At 36.9% G+C, this 20,355-nt stretch overlaps 1 protein-coding gene across 3 annotated transcripts in view; it reads left to right on the forward strand.

Annotated features, from left to right (window-relative positions):
- MAPK11 (mitogen-activated protein kinase 11) overlaps positions 1–19,093 on the forward strand; it is a 53,935-nt gene extending 34,842 nt beyond the window's left edge. For all 3 annotated transcript variants that reach the window (XM_058022933.1, XM_058022934.1, XM_058022932.1), the window contains 11 exons: positions 712–841; positions 1,787–1,845; positions 2,922–3,033; positions 5,297–5,326; positions 5,461–5,508; positions 7,778–7,892; positions 8,016–8,087; positions 9,681–9,760; positions 12,591–12,669; positions 14,227–14,400; positions 17,639–19,093. In XM_058022933.1, the coding sequence (XP_057878916.1) occupies positions 712–841; positions 1,787–1,845; positions 2,922–3,033; positions 5,297–5,326; positions 5,461–5,508; positions 7,778–7,892; positions 8,016–8,087; positions 9,681–9,760; positions 12,591–12,669; positions 14,227–14,400; positions 17,639–17,712 (973 nt within the window). In that variant the 3' untranslated portion in view covers positions 17,713–19,093. The remainder of the gene's footprint in view (positions 1–711; positions 842–1,786; positions 1,846–2,921; positions 3,034–5,296; positions 5,327–5,460; positions 5,509–7,777; positions 7,893–8,015; positions 8,088–9,680; positions 9,761–12,590; positions 12,670–14,226; positions 14,401–17,638) is intronic.
- Positions 19,094–20,355: the final 1,262 nt, after the last annotated feature.

Below are 20,355 nucleotides of genomic sequence, written 5' to 3' on the forward strand. Positions count from 1 at the left end.
TCTGTTTGTGGCTTGTGCTTGTCATGTCTTTCTAATGCCCAAAAAAAAAAGAGTGGGTCTCCCTTGCTTGCAAATATTGATTATATACTTAGTGTCCTCTTCAGCAGGGCACATCCATCTGTGGGACATTAAGCACATGCTGTGGATATGTGGGCTGGAGTATGAGACATGCCCGTTCCTCACTTGTTGGGAAAGGCATGGGCATGATTATGTCAGCATCCTAACTTGATACCAGTTTGGGGACATTGTCATCTATCAAGCTAATGGTTACCTAATAATTAATATTCATAGATACAAAGGCAGTGTTCCTCTAATTAGTAAAGGTTCCAATTTGCTCAGTAAGAACAAAGTTCAGTTTGAATCCCCATATTCCCTACGAGCCCTGCCTTGGAGCTGGAGGCTGGAGCTGCATGAGTGGAGCTAATTGTCTGGTTACTTTTCCTGCCATTTGGGGAAAGGGCTGCCTGGGGATGAGTCCTGAACAGTACCATGAGCATTAGTAATTTGCTATGGAAAACAAGGGACCTCTGTTGGAATACTTGGGAGTTACTGCTGACTAAGCACCCTGGTTGCAGTCCCTGAGTAGAAGGTGAAAGAGGGTGAAGAAAGGGGTAGGAGCCCTCAGGAGACTGCAAGTTCCTTCTGTGAACTCGTGGAGAGCTTTGCTGTAGAACATGCCATCATTGTGGACTTTTTCTTTCCCTCTTTCAGCTCAGCTTATGATACCAAAACAAGACAGAAGGTGGCAGTGAAAAAGCTCTCAAGACCTTTTCAATCGCTTATCCATGCCCGGAGGACCTACCGGGAGCTTCGGCTGCTTAAGCACATGAAGCACGAGAATGTAAGTGGAGAGTGAGTTCTTCCCTTTGGATTGACCTTACAAAAGTTTACAATAGAAGCTTAGTTTCAGTTAGGTACAATCTTTTTCAAAAAGGTGTATGCAACTGTCTAGCTACCCAAGATACCTGGACCTAGCCACCTTGGGTGTCGTGAAGTCACTGGAAGCTTTCAGCAGCACACTGCATTTTTATTTTAAAAGTATCTAATGAAATCTTGAAGGTGAGGTTAAAGAAACTCAAAACAAGTCATCTTACTCTTCTCTAATAAAGTAATAAAAGTATTCTGTTCACTACTGTTGAAACATCTTGAAACATCAGCCCAGGAAAAAAAAAGACCCCACACCTCAAACCTGCTTTTGCTGAATGTGGATTCTGTTGAGAAATTAGGGGCAGATAAGTCTTGTTGCAATTGACAACAGTGTAATAGTTAAATGAAAGGCAGTAGACCTTTAGATCTCACATTACTAATTAATGTTTATGTGGTAAACAGTGGTAAACACTAAGTTTATGTGGTAAACAGTTGATTTCAGTGGAGCATCCAGTTGCTTAAAGGTAGCTTGATGACTTGAAGCCTGAATAAAATATGGTTGATTGAAAAATATCCTGGAGAAAGAATAAAAAAGTTAATGAAAACAGACCAAGAAAGGTGATGAAGGTGTGCATAATCTAAAGTATAACAATTGTATAAGGCATGTGTCAGCTTTTCTGTAATGAGACATTACTTCTGCCTTTATTTTTTTTTACTCTTCATAATTAAGATTGTAATTAAGATGGCTGAGGTGATACCTTTATAGATCACCTACTATGTCAATTTTCAGTATAACCATATGTCATATTTTTGTAAGTTTCATCCTGAAAATGTTGAGCACTGTCAATACAAATCACATGTTGCTTTACAGGTTTGTAAAAATAAAATGTCACTTCTTGCCCCTTCTCTCACCTTACAGGTTATAGGACTGCTTGATGTTTTTACACCTGCAACGTCAATAGAAAACTTTAATGAAGTGTAAGTAAAATTTTTTAAATCATTCTGACTACTTACTAAGTAAGTAAATACCATTCTGCTTTTAAAAAGGAAGAACATACATTTCTAAAAGACTTTCAGCCACAGTCAGCTTTGTAAAAATAGTTTTGCAACTTTTCCACAAAAGAGGAGGCAGGGAGATAGACCTCATTTTTGTACTTTTCTAAATGAAAATTTAAATTATTTAAATTAGATTAAAGGTGTATGGTAAATGATTTAATGCTGCATAAATGCCAATAAACTTAAAACCTTTTCACTTCAACTGTGTGTTTGTAAACTGTGGGTTATTTGTTCATATATAGATGGCAGAGTTCAGGAATGCAGGAAGGTGTTCTGTTAGTTAACTGACACAAGGTAAATTTAGGCTAGACTCCTGGCTAACCTAGTACCAGGTATATTTTGGTGTGACTCAAACATATGATTTATGCTGATTTCCTTTTGTTTTACATAATTGTATGAGCACTTAAGAAAACAATTTAGCAGAAGAAATAGTAATTAACATGTTTTTGTCTCCATGGAAATTAGTGACCAAACCCCTTTGACTCTGGGGCAAAATTACACGAATGGGAATTGGGTATGACAGATGCATGCTTTTGTTCCAGCTCTGTACTTGGAAAATAACCAATGTTTCTGCAAAATTTGTCAGAAAATAAAACTTCCAGTGGGAACAGAGAGGGAAGTTACACAAAACACTCTCTAATATTTCCTTCCACCATCAGATATTCCAGGCCCTTGCAGGTCCTGTAGTTTTGGTGGCTCAGGCTGTCACTTTGATGTTGGGTGAGGCTTCCTCTTCATCAAAAAATGTGTTGCATGTATCACTGCTGTAGTGTGTCATGGAGAAAACAGAGATAAAAGCTTCTAATATCCTGCAAGGATTTTTCTTTTTAATTATATTGTCTCATAGTAGTGATTGCATTATTAGAACTCACAGATGATTTAAAGGATATAAAATGTGTTAATAGACAGTGGAAAAGGAGCCTACATGTCCTGTGTGGATACTCTTCTAGAAGAATTTTCTGTGTTGTTTTTTTTTCCCCACTTCTGTATTTTCACAGATATCTTGTGACAAATTTAATGGGTGCTGACCTGAATAACATTGTGAAGTGCCAGAAGTTAACAGATGATCATATACAGTTTCTCATCTATCAGTTACTTCGAGGTCTTAAGGTACTGTCTGAGTCCTGGAATCTAAATGTTGTGGTAATGAGTCAGCAACCTAAATGTTGTAAGGATGGTTGCAATGCTGCAACCTGGATGGTTGCAATGAGCATACTGAAATGCTTTTTTTTTAATATCTTAAAAGTGCACAACTAGCAATCATTTATCAATTATCAGATAATTTTTTTAACTAGAAATAAACCCCCAAGCCTACCAATGTTTACATGCACAATACATGTGAATACTCCCCTTGAAAGTTAACTTTAGATCATTTTAGATCTATTTCAGTTCCTATTGCAGGACAATAACATGCTATATATTTTTTTTATCCATTTCATATTCTTCAGAATTTTTGAGGCACTATGGACAATATGGAAACAATATGAATAGATAAAGAACAATATGGGAAGTAACTCACATTTGTGCTTTGAAAGGCATGAGGCCCTTTGAAAAAAATGCAGTCCTGATTTTTGTAGAGAGTGTCTTGTGGGTGAAGAGATAACCAAGTTAGTTGTGTCCTTTGGGAAATATCAAGGAGTAGAAATTTATCCCAGCAATGTATGATGCTGCACACAATCACTTAGGATTTAGTGTGCCTGTAAAGTCATTATTTCCTTTAATCAAATAAATTAATATTTATACACTTCAATGACACATGCAATTGGCAATGAATCTACAGCAATTTTTTTTCCAAAAGAATCCGAATATGTATCATTTTGCTGATGTTTAATATGTAAGTGTCTATAAACAGAAGATGTAGGTAATGCTTCCCGTTACTAGGTGCTAAGCTTTTTTTCAGACCAGTATGGATTTTCCCGGGATAAAAGCAAGCAGAAGAGAGAGGTCAGCAGCTTTACTTGCTAACCTAACAGTAATTGATATTTTAGACATGGAAAATAATATGTGTTTGAAAGCAAGCCATGGTAAATACTGGGTCTGAAATATTATTACATGATTTTCTTATTAAATGATTTTCAGCAAGTCACCTTGTGCCTGAGACAGTAATTCTTATTCATGCATGCAGGTTCCATCATTTTAAGAACAGATTTTAGTGAATAAAAATTGCACAACTGAGCCCTTAATTGCTTTGTCTCATTTACGTGAGTTAATAGCTTAGTTAGGAAGATGGATTCTGGCATTAATTATCCTGCTTGTGGTTTTGAATATAAGTCTATGTTGTGTCAAATCTAAATAATAGTAAGAATTGTGCTCTAAGTGAATATTAATTTCAGAAAAGCACTCAGGTGCATTTCTGGCTCTGTTCCAAAGGGGAGAGGTTGCTGGTAGCTCCTCTCTTCTGGAATTGAAATTCTCATGAAATTCTCATGTCTCATTAGCAAAAGAACATTTGATCCTGTGTATGACTGCTTGGTGGCGCCAGGAGGGGCTGCTGTGGTTGTCTCAGCAGAGCAGGGACACAGTTCCTTCTGTTGATAGCAGTGTTTTGGCTCCCTCCATTCAGCTGCTTGCAGCTGCTGTGAGAACATTGAGAGGTGGCCCTGCCTTTTGATAAACAGTTCTTAGGTCTGGAACATGAAGAATGCCCTTGTGTTCTCTTTGGGTTTTCCCAGTTGCTTTAGAGTTTTTGTGTTTAATCCCTTCCCCTAAAACAGGTGAATTCACCTCTAGAGAATAGAAGGTTTTCAAGGCCCTGCTCATGCTGGTAGATAAGATCATAGATAAACTTGCTGTTAATCCTAACTGGAGAACAATAGGCAATGACAGAGTAAGCTGTTCTAATTTTTTTATTTTAAATGTTTTATGTAAAATAGCAGACACACAAAATAGCCACTTAAATACCACTTTGCAAGTGGACCTGAAGCAATGCTGTGGCTTAGGGGCATATTTTGGTCACTGACCTGTCCCAGAGTGCAGGTGTGGCTGTTTTCACCCACATCAGTGTTCACAGTATGGGGAGGTGATTTATATCCTGTAGGAGTCAACCATGCTGCTCCCTAGGCCACTGCTGATCAACATCCAGGGAAGGCTGGAACAAATTCCAAATTGGTAGGAGACTTTATACAGAAGAATCACTGAGTGTGCTGCCTTTCATGGTGAAATCTAGTCTTCATGGTTACCTTTCTTGAAATATCCAGTTCTGGATAAGACAAAACAGGGAGGTTTTGAAGTTTGACATACCTCTGATCTGTAAACATGGTATGACGTAGGTATTTTCTGTATATAAAACAGTCTCAGAAGCAAGTGGCTTTCTTTGACCTCCCTTCACCTCTAACTTCAAATCTTACCCCTTTTGTTTTGTTTTGTTTCACAGTATATTCACTCAGCTGGAATCATCCATCGGGTGAGTTCAGTCTTTGAGGTAATGAAGATTAATGGAATGTGTCCCTCTGTGCATCAGATATGTTGCTAAGACATAGTTAGAATATATTTTAAAAAGCTGAAGTAGTACTCAACTAATTCTGTGTTCTGCCACAGGACCTGAAGCCCAGTAACCTAGCTGTAAATGAAGACTGTGAATTGAGGGTGGGTATCATGCTTTTGTAACAGAGTGTTGTCAAAACTCTCAATATGACAGTTTTCTAAGAAAATGTTATTTACCATTCTTATGGCTCATTCCATTGATTTCAACTTTTGCTACTTGCCCATTTCTGTGAACATTTTTTCCCAAATGTTAATTTAATATGAATACCAATATCTTTGCAAAATCCCTATGTACCCCACAGATGGTACAGAGATAATATTTGGTCTCTGAGTGAGTACTTAACTGAGGATATCTTGAGAGTCTGACCTGTCATATGTGTCTGCATCTGCCGTGTATACAACTTGTAACAACTTTCATTTTTGTATCTGTAGAACATCCAAGCTATATTAAATAATGGTGACAACAAAGATACCAGTATTACCACTTACAGGCAGTAAGAAAAAGAAACAAAAATCCCCAACCAACCAAAAAGAACCCTATAATCCTTGCTTCCCAAATGCTATTTTGATGTATACCTCTATATAGATACAACTCTTGGTGTGTCTGTGTGATATGATACTGCGTAGTAACATGAGACTCTGGAGAAGGAAAAGATGTCTTGGAGCTTTCTAAGCCTTTAAGCTTAAGAATGAGAAGTTAAACATTCCTCCATGACAGCCAGAAACATCTTTATTCCTGTTTCTAAGACTCTGATGTAATCACTTTATCCCAGCTGCGAGGGATTTAAGAAAAGACTCCAAATACCACAAGATCAGCAAAAAGCCACAATAATGAGTAAGAGCAGTGCAGTTAGGTTCCTGCACTAATCCGGATCTGTGGTGAGAAAGTGTAGTTCCTGTTTGATTTAGTGACACTTGCAGATGCTCAGCAAGTTTCATGATTATCTCTTTAATGTCTTCATGCATGTATGTTCAGCATCTGTGAAATTTTGTGGGTCATCTGTGTTTGATCATGTACTGTATTTTTGTACTGGAAATAAAGGAGACTTTTTCTGTTTTTTTTCTATTATTATGAAATCTGTGCAGCTCCCTGTCTAGCATTTGTTACACTGCTCTCTGCTTTGTTTATATTTTTAGCTTTACTTCCTCAAATTATTTTTAATAGGACAAACTAGTGGATATTTCCAAGTACTAACAAAAAGGAAATAGAAGCAAGGAGAAGGAAAGTGTGTGTGTGTGCACATTTGGTGGAAGGGATCAGCTGTTAAGGAAAAATATTGCCAAAATCCTTATAAAAATAAGGGCATTAGTTTTTGAGTTTCACACCATTATTTCTGCTTGTTTGCCTCATGCATTTTTCTTCACTTACTTAAGAAATAAATTATGCTTTTCAACTATACTGGAAATAAAGATGTTAATTGTTTATATCTTAACGTTTTTCTTCAGGCTTTTTATATCTTTTAATTGGATTATAACGGAGGAATTTTGAATTATACTCTTGAAGTTCTCTTATTCCCTGTGAAAAGGATTAGCCATCAGTTTAATAAATAATCCTGGATCTCATCACAGGAGATACTCAATGATCTTACTCACATTTCTATGTGAAGAGATGCTGGCTAGCCCAGGTGACTGACAATAGGCTGAGACTTTACCCTTCCAAGGCAGCCTCTCTTAGAGCTAGGGCAGGACATAGGCTAACCAGAGAACAGAACAGAAAGCAAGGAAATGAGCTGAAAGTTCAGTTGAAATAACTTCCCATCAGTGTAAACTTAGCAAGGGAAAGCATCTGGACACTTTGCAACCAGCCTCTTTTGTTTTGATGGTCAAGTTCTACTGAAAACAAATGAAGTGTGATTTAAATTTATATTGTTACACAGGATATACATTTCTCACCTAGTGGCATCAGGATAATGTGTGAATTGAGTAGATGCTTAGACATAAGAAAATTAGACAACAGAAATTCTGCACATTTGTGATCAGCTTATTTGGTCTTTAAATGGCCACTGGCACTTGCTGTCAGCGTTTTACACAAACACTCCCAGCTGATTATAATAATATTTCATTTTTTATAGCAACAGTGCTTATTTTTAGTAAATTAATGTCAGTGGAAAACTAAACCCAAGGCAAAATATAAAGTCTGCCTTGGAGAACAAAGCACCAGGTTCATTACAGTGGAAATATCTTCAAGCAGCACCAGAGGCTGCACAGATACAGCAGGAGAGCAGATGAGCTCGTCTGCAGAGTGCTGCTGTCCCACATCACTGATAGTGAGGGACTACAGAAAACTCAGTAATGATTAATGGGAAAATCAGGACCTATAACAAAAGTGTAAGGGGTTTTAAAAAATTATTATTTTATTTTTATTCTGTAGATTTTAGACTTTGGTTTAGCTCGTCAAACTGATGATGAAATGACTGGATATGTTGCAACAAGATGGTACAGAGCTCCAGAAATTATGTTAAACTGGATGCACTACAATCAAACAGGTAAACTGTGAAGGCTTGTATTTTGCTACAGCTGGATGTAGTGATAGTTTTAAACCAAGAAGCAGCTGTGTTTAAGGATCTCTTTGATTCATTGTGCCCATTTCTGTCTCTGTTTTTTGGCAGTTGACATATGGTCGGTTGGATGTATCATGGCAGAGCTATTGAAAGGAAAGGCTCTATTTCCAGGAAATGATTGTATCCTTAATATAAAACTTAAGATTGAACTAAAAAAATACTCTCCAATTCTTCCTTTTTTTTTCCGAAGGACTTGAGTGTTTCTATGGACATGGTTTTGAGGTAACAAACTTGTAAAAGAATAAACAATTTGCTAATCTTTCAGTTCAGTGTATATGACAACTGAATATGAGACCCACTGGTAGGATAAAAAACAGTAACAGATGTTCTTAAACAACAAAAAGTTACATTTATTCTTTTGTGTATCTGTGTTTAAATAATAACCTAGTTACAACAGGGTAGATTTCCTCCATGTGTGGATCCTATTGAAATAACATACACTAAAACTGAAGCTGAGTAAAGGCATCATTTTTTCATCAGCTAATATGATTTAACAAAATAGAACTGCTTTTAGGCTGAAAGTTCTGGAAAATGCAAATGAGTTAACTTTTAATAATAAGTGAATGAATATCTCTGTTCTGTCCTGTTATATTAAAAGAAGCCAGTAGCTCCAGAAATGCCACAGGACCAACAAAGCCCTTTCATTTCTTGCAGCACTGTGCTGTGGTCCCTGATGGAGCATCAGGGATTTCCACTGGCGTTTCCTGTGCTGGCAGGAGCAAAAAAGAGATGTTTCTGAGGAGAGTAGTAAAATAATAAAAGGAAACTGAAGAAAAACGCATAATAAGGAATGAGGAACCAACTGCATCGAGCTTTTATTATGAGAAACAAGAGCAGATTCTTCTGTATTTACATTTCTTGCTACTCTGAAACCCCTCCAAAAACAAACACTTCTGCTAGTACTTAGCTGTTGCTGGGTGCAAAGAATTATGACATTAGAATTGCCTGAAATAATCTTAACAGAGCTGAGACCAAGTCTCCCCACTGACCTTCTGTTGTGCTCAGCATCATTAGGCTCTATTGTAACCACAGGCATTCTCCAGGTATATCATCATCAGGACATGACTTGTCCTCAGAGTGTTTGATTACATGATATGTTGGTATTGAACAAATCAGTAAATATAGTTCACAAGAAATAAGATTTTTTGTTGTTATAAAATATTGTCTACAACTATATGATTATATCAATTTAAATAAAGCTGTAAAATAATCTTGAGTCTCTACAAAAAAATGTAATATACTTTACAGGTCCTAGGTAACAATGAAAAATGAACATTTTCAAAGGTCCTAATCTTGAGACATATATAAAACAAATTTTTAAAGGTGCCAAATGATAACTTTTCACTTGCCGGTCTTCAGATTAGTAATTTAGGCCTATCATCTTAAAATAGCCTATCATAATAAACTGATTTTCAGAAATCCCTCAGATCACTGAAACATAAATATGCTATTAATATTAAGCTGAAGAATGTATTAAATTGGGAACTAGGACAGAAAAGCAATACTGACATACCTGACAAGTTAATATAGTACAGTAGAGAATCTGGTACTCCAGGACTAGGTTTAAGCAGGTATGAATTGATATCCTTCCGTGAGCTATGGGGGAATTATCTTGCTGAGTGGTTTTAAGCATCTTAGTTACATGCATGGAAGCTCATTAATTGTCTAAACCCAGAAGGACTGTGTGCTGTTCATTTCCCTGAAATTATGCAGATATTGATCAACTGAAGAGAATAATGGAAGTTGTGGGCACGCCCAGTTCGGAGCTTCTGAAGAAAATATCATCAGAACACGTGAGTTCACAGCTTCATTCAGTTAACTGACTTCCTGTCATTCCTATTCTAACTAGCATTGTATGTCACTGCCTCTGTTACATGGACATTCTAATTTGGAAATGAGCAAATACCTTAAAATTATCTCTGGTTTTACTGCTAGAATGTTGTAATTCAAAAAACATGTTTTTGGAGGCAGCCAGATGCCTTGACTGTCACCTGAATAAATTTTGATACTTGTTCTCATGTACTCAGTTTTTGCAAAGTGTTAAGAAATTAGTCCAAATGATCTTTTTAAGTGCTTGTAATTAAAATATTCTTATAATTTAAAAAATTAAAACTGGTGCTCAGCTCAGAGCAATATATTTCTATTAAATCTGATAATCTGATGTCTCTGTAATTTGTATGCTTTCCATTATTGTAAGGTTTCTAAACAGAGATGTATCCAAATCAAAAAATGTCTGCTCTGCATGAGTGCTCCATTTAGATCCCTAATTTGAAAATCATATTTATTCATCTTTCTAAGTGCTTGCATGATGTCCAATTTCTTAATAATATTTAGTTAAGAGTGGGCTTTTTAACTTTCCATGTGGCTTCTTTAAATAGCAATCTAGTAAACGACCAATTTCCACTTAATTTCTCTGCTAAAGTGACACTTCAAAGATTCATTGTAAGCAGTAACTGTGGATAGCCAGCTGAGGAATGAGATGTAGTACTGTTTGATAAAGGCAGGTGATGCAGGTGATGGGCATGGGGTAAGAGTTCAGATAAACACCAGCACACAGATACCTCCTAAGCTGCAGCTCTTTTCTTAAACCCCTTCTGTATACACCTCAGACTAATATCAGTGGCTGTTTCTCAGCTTGTGTAAATATTGATGGGTTTCCTTTGACCTTGCTAATGAATACACTAGCAGGTTACGTAAGCAGGAGCAGTCAGAGAGCCAGAGCAGCCCTGTATTTCTGGAAGGTCCAAGCATAGTGAAACCTCTTCATCACAGGCCAATACACAGTCCCAGAGTTTTCAGGTACCCAACACCTAGGAATGGCTGTGGCAGGAGGCTAACTAAGCTTCCATCCTTTTGCCAGAGACTTCATCAACCAACAAATCTCAGACTGTGCTGTCCTAAGCACAGTCCTTGTAGAGCCCTTGTATAGGACACAGACCTAAGCATATGTCCTTATATAGTCTCATAGGTCCTTTTGTAGCCTTTATGTGCTGTTAAGACCTACAGGTTTTGCTGTAACATATTCTCAGAAGCGAATACAAAAATGTTATTTTCCCACAACTGGTGAGCTTTTTGATAGAAACACCTTAAATACTTACAGAAATAGTACCTGCTTTGTTCTTTTAATTTCTTATGTTTCAGAGCATAGCTCAGTGAGGTACAGGAATCCTGAAACTATTTTATTTGGGCTAATTATACCTTTAGAACACAAAAACCAGGTTAATGAACAGGAGGGCTGCTAGGTCACCTCTGGGCTGCTGCTGCCTGATTAGAGGAGCAATGTCAGATGAGATGCATACCTTGCTTGGAGGTAATTGCCAGCTGCAAGGGAGTTTCTTCATTCTAGTCCTTCTTTACCATGTAGTTTGGCCTTATGTTTAGGTATTTCTTAATGCAGTTTGCAGACATGGACAATTTTTTAACATTCCTGTAACAGCAATGTCAGAGATTTGCTGAAATGCCAAGTCTATTTTCAGTTATAAGTAGAGGATTAAAGAACTGGAAACTAAAAGATCAACCTCCTTGGATGCTTCAGCACAAGTTACTGAGGTGTTTGTTGGTGTTTCATGTTAATATGAGTTTAAATGGTAATTGTATTTCAGAATAATTTAAACACTGGGATCTCCTGGTCAGGTTTCTGCAGTGAGTATATAAGCAGAGGGGACAGGCTAGTATGTGCACTTTGATAGGTCTGTTTTGTTTTCAAATGATTTCTGGGCAAGGTTGGAGGTAATTTTCACTGCATCTTATTCAGTCATGTTAGGATTAGTTGTTGATTAGTTGCTTTTTTCCATGGACCAAGGATGCTTAGTTAGCCTTCTGCAGATAGTGTCCTTCTAACGGGACTGCTAAAATCCTGAGAGACATCTCTGTAACACAAACATGTTTTAAAAGGGTTAGGGTTTGTCCAAAGACCAGCTGAGGTTTTTTATGGATTTAGGGAATAGCCATCTGCTCCTTTTTTGACAATTCCTTTTCAGAATTCCCTGTTCTGTCTGATCCAAATATGCAACCTCTTCTCTTGCCATCCTACCTACCTCAGCCTAAAAATCTGTAGCTCATGTACTGTCAGGCTGACATTTGTGGATCCTATATCCAGGCAGGCTTTTACTAGCTGAGTTTGGATTAACCTTTCACAGCCATAGTGAAAAGGCAAGCTCTTAAATTCTGTTAAACATCTGAAAATCCATTCACATGGAGTAGCAGAATTTCTTCTTTGGTTAGTGAAGCTATGTCTCACCAGAGAAGAGAGATGAGGGAAGGCTACAGATTGAATTATACCACTTTGCTGAGGGTAACTGAAAGATGATTTAGGCTGCAGTTTCTGACTGAGCATTACATGCATGTATTCCCTGGGGATATACTGCAATGAACCAGTAAGCACAGGTGAAAACTAAAGTGCTAACACTGAAGACTTAAACCAAAATGTACCTGCTTAAAACTCTCTTGCTTATTGTCCAGTATACAGGGGTGAGTGTTTGAAACAAGGTCATACATTATGGTTTTATGTAAAAAGGATTTCCCATGTAAGAAACATAAAAAATACAATGTCTGGTTTCTTAGAGCTGATGTGGTTACTGTTGAGCAAAACTTAACCCTTATCATATATTAACTTGTTTCTAGGCAAGAAAATACATCGAATCTCTTCCACATATGCCTCAGCAGGATTTGAAAGCAGTGTTTCGTGGTGCCAATCCATTAGGTAAGAAAATCAGACTGACACAGATAAAATTTTTCACTAACATAGGGATTCAACCATTCCTTGTGTTCCTTGCTGTATGATCCCATATAATAATAATAATAATCAGAACAGTGAGAAAAGCATTGCTTAACCTTTCATCCTGAGACGGTTTTCCCATTATGAAGCCTGTGTCTTTTTGTTTCTGCTGGAGATTACAGGAACATCCTAAAGGGAAATGGTCCATAGATGAAAAGCACAAGCCAGCTGTAGATAGTAGAAATAAATAAAAATGTCATGGGGTCTAGATTAGAGACATCATTTCTGGCTCAGGAAGGCCATGAGCTGTAAATTGCTGGCAAGCAGAAGAATATTCCAGGAAGTATAGTTGTTTGAATGACCCTTTGAGTATTATTTCCTAGGAATATACGAGCCATTGTGGGGCACAGGATACTAGGCTAAGGCAGAGCTTTGATTCTGTGATTGTTTTTCTGTATAATCAATTAGTTCTGCCTTTGCAAAAGAGATGTTTCTGTGAGCTTTTTCTTGTGACATAAAAAGAAGACATTTGAATCATGAGAGTAATTTCACTGCAGTACCAGGTCAGTTCCATCAAGTGCACATTAAAGGAAAGTATTGTGAATTAAAATGGTTTGGATTCATTTTGTGTATTAATACAGATTTTATTCTTGCAAATATAGGTAGTTTGGAACATTTTCATATTAAAAAATGGGATTTATTTGCCTGAAGTACATGATAGCATGCTACGTATTAATAGCATAAAGGCAAATTAATGCCAATGCTTATATGAAAGTAGGGAAAAAATAGTATTTGAAGTAGTTATAATTTCCATTAAAAAAACTCATTTCAGCCATACAACTCTCTCTTATTTCTATAAGATACTTGAAGTATACTTCAAATGTCAACTTTAAACATATTTTGTTTATGCTGGATCCTGTGAAGTGGCTTTGGGGTTTTCCTCTGGTCATTTCATTGGTGCAGCTTATTAGAAGTGTAATCTCACACTTTATTATTCACAAGTTACTTAGCTTGGTCCTGATCAGTGCAAACTTAAGCACACAAAGCACAACATAGGATATTACCTTATAAGCACACATGGATCTTTTTAGAATTAAGATATCTGAAGAGGTGAATCAGATCTCCATTTGATTATACTGAGCCTTTGTGCATGCCACAAGCAAACCAGAAGCTTCCTTCAGCTCTCTTTTGTACTCGCAGCACAAAATCTTCAAAACTTACTTGTTATATTGCCTAAATTTTGCCAGTAATATTAGTTGTGTTTAAGGTGAATTATTTGTGTTTAAGGTAGAACATGGTCATAGCTGCATTTAAACTAATCGAAAGTGACAGTAATGGGCAACAATAGCTCAGCTCTTTTTAATGAATTACCATCAAAACTTGTAAATCATCTCATTTTAATGTGAGAATAGATGGTTTCTTTTATTTCACCTTAAACACAGTTTGCCAGTAATATTAGTTGTGTTTAGTGAGAGTAGATGGTTTCTTTTATTTCCTCGTGGTCTCTTCTGGCTCTGAACTGCATTTCTGGTTTTGCCTTAGCTGTAGATCTTCTTGAGAAGATGCTGATTTTGGACAGCGATAAGAGGATCACCGCGTCGGAAGCGCTCGCGCATCCCTACTTCGTGCAGTACCACGACCCGGATGATGAACCCGAGGCCGAGCTCTACGACGAGTCCATAGAGAACAAGGAGCGAACCATTGATGAATGGAAAGGTATCAGAACTGCATGCACTGCTTAACACATACAGCAGAAGACAGCCTTACTTAAATAACAGTTTTCCTCCATTTCTAGCCAGGGGAATTTGAACTTTTAAGCCTCAGGCAAACAAGTTCATATGTGTGCTTGTGGAATGGACAAGCAGAAAAGCTTATATTTTCTCTCTGGATTTTGCCCTCAGCCCCTGCTTCTATCCTCTCCTTACTAGATTCCCTGTAGCAGTGAAAGCTTGACTAAAAGCTGATGCTAGCTACAAGGTAATTACACATTCTGTTTTGCTTTTAGTTTTCTAGGTCAGATCCCCAGCTGAAGTAACTGTCCTGGGGGAAGTGACACTACTTGGGATTCTGGTCTAGTTCTGACCAGAACCAGAAAGTAATATTGTCCACATAGATGTGTATTTTGTTAATAATTCTTTAGATAGCAAAGGAATTTGGATTAATAACTACACCATGCTATTGGTCCTGTTTGAGATGATAGTTGATTTTACTTGGGAGTGACACCCCTAAACCTTTCTTTGATACATACTGCAACAACCTTCCATGCTTGCAACACAGTCATATTGCACTGCAGTATCACAGAAGTAAGGTGGCTCAACATTAGACTGCAAGGACACTGAAAAGTACAGTCCAATTTCACCACTGTATAATGAGGACATATTCTAAAAATTTCTTACTAGAGATTTTAAATTGAGATTAATGTTGTAGAAAACTAATTGTTTCTATTTATCAATAAAGGTCTTTCCTTGGCATAAGATGAAATATGTCTTCCATAAAATAAATGTTCTTTTATTTTTATTTGTGTTTTCTGTAACTTTTACTTGGGAAAGCTTTGATAAAAACGTATTATCACAGTGATTAGGTTTAGGATGAAGAATACTCCCATGTCTTACTCATGCCCATCCACTTGTTTTATCCTGGGCATTACAGGGGAGAAAGAAGACTGTCTATAGCAAATATCTTAAAGAAAGATAATAGTGGGGTTATGGCTCTCTCTACAATAAATCAACCTCCCAGAACCCTGGAAAGGCTTTTGTAGAAGCTGACTGTCTGTACAAACAAGGAGTATTGACTGGCATCACTTACTCCTTACACACGCTCTCCTTTGGCAGCCTACAGCAGCACCCATACATCTTGTTTGTTGAGAGCTGCCTTTATTTGCTGCTGTACTCAGGAATGGATGATTTTATTTTCTGCTGCTTTTTCAGTTGCCTGAGTCTTTAACAGGAAAGTTTAACAATTTATGAGTCATGAAGTGTATTTCTGTTTGTGATGAAACTCCATTGAAATTATTTCAGCAACAATCTTAACAACTTAACGCTTTCTAAACTGAAATGAGGACACGAAGGTGAAATCTCTTGGAAGGCAGTATCATATTATTTATCATTGCATTTTTCTTGTATCATTTTTTACATCATTGACCTTGATGGAACTACAGGTCCAATTCCTTTATTCACGTGTAAAAAAAAGGTGTGAGAGAAAAATCCCCAAACTCACACAGCAGGTTTGCTGCTTTTCCTTCTTCCCTCTGGCCGTATTTTTATCTTGGGGAATAAACTTTTTATTTTCAAGTACTGCATGTGTCCCATTTAAGTAAGATGAGATAAAATGTTTGTAGTGTTGATGAAATATTGACCCAATTTCTCAAGATGTTGTTGGCATGTTTCTGCTCTTTTTCTGTTCAAGTTAAAAATCAGTGGTGCTTGATCTCAAAGGACTGAGCACCGAAGTAAAATGAGATTTCAGACATTTTGTCTTATACATTATACACTTCAGAGTTTTTTTGGCCTCCATTGCACACTGCTGAGGCTCACAACCCAAGCTCATAGATTTCTTACTGACATGTTTAATCAGTTAGAAAATATTTCAAAATTTTAGAGGCCAAGAGTATGCTATTCAGAGTTGAATGCTATATATTCTCTCCTTAGATGTTGCTCCAGTAGGACATATCTCTGCTGGGTAGGTGCAGTGGGAAGTGGGTAAAGAATTTCATGAACATAAACCACACAGCCAGTAAGAATGATTTCTAATACAGTTCCTGGTGTGCAATATGTGAGGACACTGGCTTCTCCAAGTTCAGTCAGCTGTAGCTGCTCCCTGGCTGCCTGTAATTCTATGTAATAGTCATAAGTCAGTCACTCAAAGTCACCTAACAAATCCTCCAATGCCAGGAGTTCAGCACACAGAATTTCCTTCACAGAAATCTCTCACTGAAACTGTACACAGTGGTCCAGCACAACACAACCAGAGCATAAGCAGGATGCAATACCAAGATTTTTAAAATATTTTTTAGAGTCCTAGGTACACTTGGAGGCATAGCAGCTGTCTCAGACAGAGTTACGTAATAAAAAAGCTAATAAGCATGAGTTTGATATGATTTAAACATCACTGTTTGGAAAACAGAAGTTGGAAGTAATGCCAATACCTGAAGTTAGCCATATGCAAACAGGATTTGTTCCTTAAAAAGCAGCATCTAATTTGAGAAAATACGAAAGAGGTAGCCACTGACAACATATTCCTATAATGTCCAAGGCAGAAAACAGGACATGACTGTTAGCATGAAAAGATAAAGGGTTATTCCCAAAGCAGGGTAACATAGCAAGTAACCCATGTTTCTAGCTATTGATGAATATAGAATTTGCTGATGAAAGCTGTTACGTGCTTCTAAGACAAAAAGAAAAATTTTTTCAGAGTACCGTAAAATTAAGTCAGCTACAGTAAAACATTATAAAAACCAAAAAATCCAAAAAAATTCCAGGATCCTGAGGAATTAGCACAGAATTGCAAATGATATGTAATTGCAAATGATATGTAATTGAAGGCAACTGATTGAGAGATGATGAAGAATGTTTTCCACAGTTAAAAGTGTACATTTTAAAACCTATCTAGATACTTCTAAAGTTTCCATTTTCCATTACACATTGTTGTGTATTGCATTTTGGCAGGTCATCTGACAGGGTAATTGATGTTTTCCTTTCAGGAGCTGTGTGTTTTAGTAATTAGTTGAAGGGGACAGTCATGTTATACAATAACAGTATTTGTGAGTCTAATTTGTAATCTGAGGTTAAGAGGAGGATTCCTAGTGAATTCAGTCTATTTTTGGATCTGGAAGCTAGAGAGGATGGATATACAAACTACAGGTCACGTGTATCCGTAGAACTGTTTTGTCTGGAATATTTTTCTTTTGGAGAAAATATCACCTAATTCTTCTCTCTTCCTCACACCCCCTCTACAGAACTTACCTATGAAGAAGTGAATAGCTTTAAACCACCCGACCTAAAAATGGACAGCCTGGAGATAGAACAGTGAATACAGGCAGCTCTGTCTTGCCTTGCTGCACTATGAAGACTGTTAAAATATAACCATACAATTTAACCTGTGGTCAGACATAGATTTTACTATCCAAAGATGTTGGAGGAGATGTGGAAAAACAGATGCATTAAACAGAAGCCAGATGTCTGGTTTGGGTGGGGGTGTCTTTTGCCTTGTAATATGAATGTATTCCCAACTCACAAAGGGTGGTAAAGAACTGCTTCATTCTGAAAAAATTATGCACTGAGTTCTGTCAAGCTATGTGTTCTGCATGTTTCATTTTATCAGTTGTACTGCCAAAATAAAGGTGACCTTTTAAATTAATTTTAAAATTGTACATTTAAAGCATGAATGTATACAAACATAAACAAGAAGTCCATACAAGCAATCTTTTTTTTTTTTTGGTGGCATTTTATCTGTCTGTTTTCGTACTATTTATAGTTAGTGCCTTTATGAAGAGAGGGCGTGGTAGTGAGATAGACAGAATATGCATATGTAGTCATATCTGTGGTGGTCTTACACATGTACTGGATGTCTCTCAAGCAATCTTAACACCAGTTGAAAGTCAGTAAAAATAAATCTTTCTCTTCTCTTGCCATTCAAGTGTGTGTTCTCATTATTTTCCACATCTATTTTTCAATCTGCACAATACCCATTTGTGTGACAGTTTTCCTTCCCGGTGTATTCCTCACCATGCCATTGCTGGAGTGTTGGTGAATTTGCCTGGGTTTGCAGGAAGGTGCCTTGAAGGTACTGCAGCAGAGCTCTGTAGACTTCTGCAAGCTTCAGCAAAGGCTGTCACAGATGGCAGTGCAGGAGTGCTCAGTTCACAGCTTTGAATTAAATATTCCACATTGTCTTATTTTTTTTCACAAAATCCTTGGGAAAGTAATCTAATAATTGCCATTGGAAGACATGACAAAACAAGGAGAGTCAAGAATTTGACACATTCTTATTGGAGTTTCTTTTTAAGCAAATTTTTAAAGGTTTTCTGACTCTGAAAAGTTGAAAAATTAAATTTAAAAATTGCAGGATACATCAGATACCAAAATTTTTTAAAGAATCAAATTCATCTGATTCCTTCATTATACTGTATACAGGAACATAACATGCATAATACTGTGACAGGAATATCCTTTTGGCACAAGGCCTCTTGTATTGTATTAGCTGTGTCTTTGTACACACGTGTGATTCACAGCTGTTTAATGTTTAATTTGTGTCTTGTTCTTGCTCTGTCAGAGTCTTATTTTAGAGGTGGCTTTTTATAATATTTAGGTTTTCTGAAACTTTTGTCATTAATATTCAATTGTATAGCAGTTATATAAGGTAATGGATTCTACTGCATTTACTTTCCTCTGTATTTTTTCTATGTAAAAAGAAAGGCTTTTTCTTAATAAACAGATTTAAAAACAAAAACTCAAGTCCAAGAACTTTGCTTTTTTCAAAAATAGAAATAGACATTCCATCCAGAAAATATGTTTCTAATTTATGGACTAAGTGATAGACTGTTTTGGCAATGTTGACCAGTTACCCAACACTTGCAACCAATGAAATGCAGCCACTTGTATTCAGCTTCCCCCAGGGCATGTGAATCTGAGAGTAAATGCCTGCATGAATTTCTTGTGACTCTGTTGAAGTGCTGTCAGCCATTGTTACTTTGGCTTCCTGTGAAGCTGGATGAGGATTGTAATGATCATGCAATGACTGAATTTCATGCTGACTAAAATAGGTGAAAAAGTTCTAAATCTTTAAACTATTTGTCTAACCACATAATGAAAATATTCACTCAGTCATATCTTAAACATTTTTTTAATTTGTTTGTTTGCCAGTTAAAAGTAACTTAGTGCTTTATTTTCTCTGAAATCTGATATTGAGTTTACAAGCCTATTTGGTTGCTCCATTTCAGTTGGAAGGGCAAAGATAAAGTAAAGAGATTTCACAAGAACTTTTTGTGTCCGACAATAATTAATTTATTATGGGGTTTGTTCCTTCATTGTTAAATCTGGTTTCCTGGCTCTGAGGGTGGCTGTTGTAAAATGCTTCAAAGGATGGGTAAAACTGGTTGCCATAGCTCTGCCACTTGAGGTAGAAAGAAAGTTTTATGTTGCTTCCAAAATTTCTTCTGGCAACTCTGAATCTTCCTCTGAATATTTTCTTTGGCATTCAGAGATGCAGGTTTTTTTCTAGGAGATAAATTATGTAGGAAGAACATGGTCATGGCCGCATTTAAACTAATCGAAGGTGACAGTAATGGGCAACAATAGATCAGCCCTTTTTAATGAATTACCATCAAAACCTGTAAATCATCTCATTTTAATGTCAAGAAAAACAGTAGGGAGACAGACATCTTTTTCCTAGATGTGCAAAATGAAGGTAATTATTTAGACCTCAAAAACCAATAATTAAAGTATTTTTCTAGAGTAGGTAACCAGCTCCCTTGTGGCAATCCAACATGAGACTATAATTTGATAACTTTATCAGTTTACAACAGCAGGAGAAGGTAATTGGAAAGCCAGTACCCCAATGGGACAGAAAGGTGGGAGGCTTAGCACTAACAATGCTTATCATTTGAACACAGATGGAAGAAAACATTTATCTACCAACTCAAACAGGCAGATGGAGGTAAATATAGAGGAGTGA

This window comes from Melospiza georgiana, chromosome 4 (genome assembly GCF_028018845.1).
Source record: "Melospiza georgiana isolate bMelGeo1 chromosome 4, bMelGeo1.pri, whole genome shotgun sequence".
NCBI classification, from domain to species: Eukaryota; Metazoa; Chordata; class Aves; order Passeriformes; family Passerellidae; genus Melospiza; species Melospiza georgiana.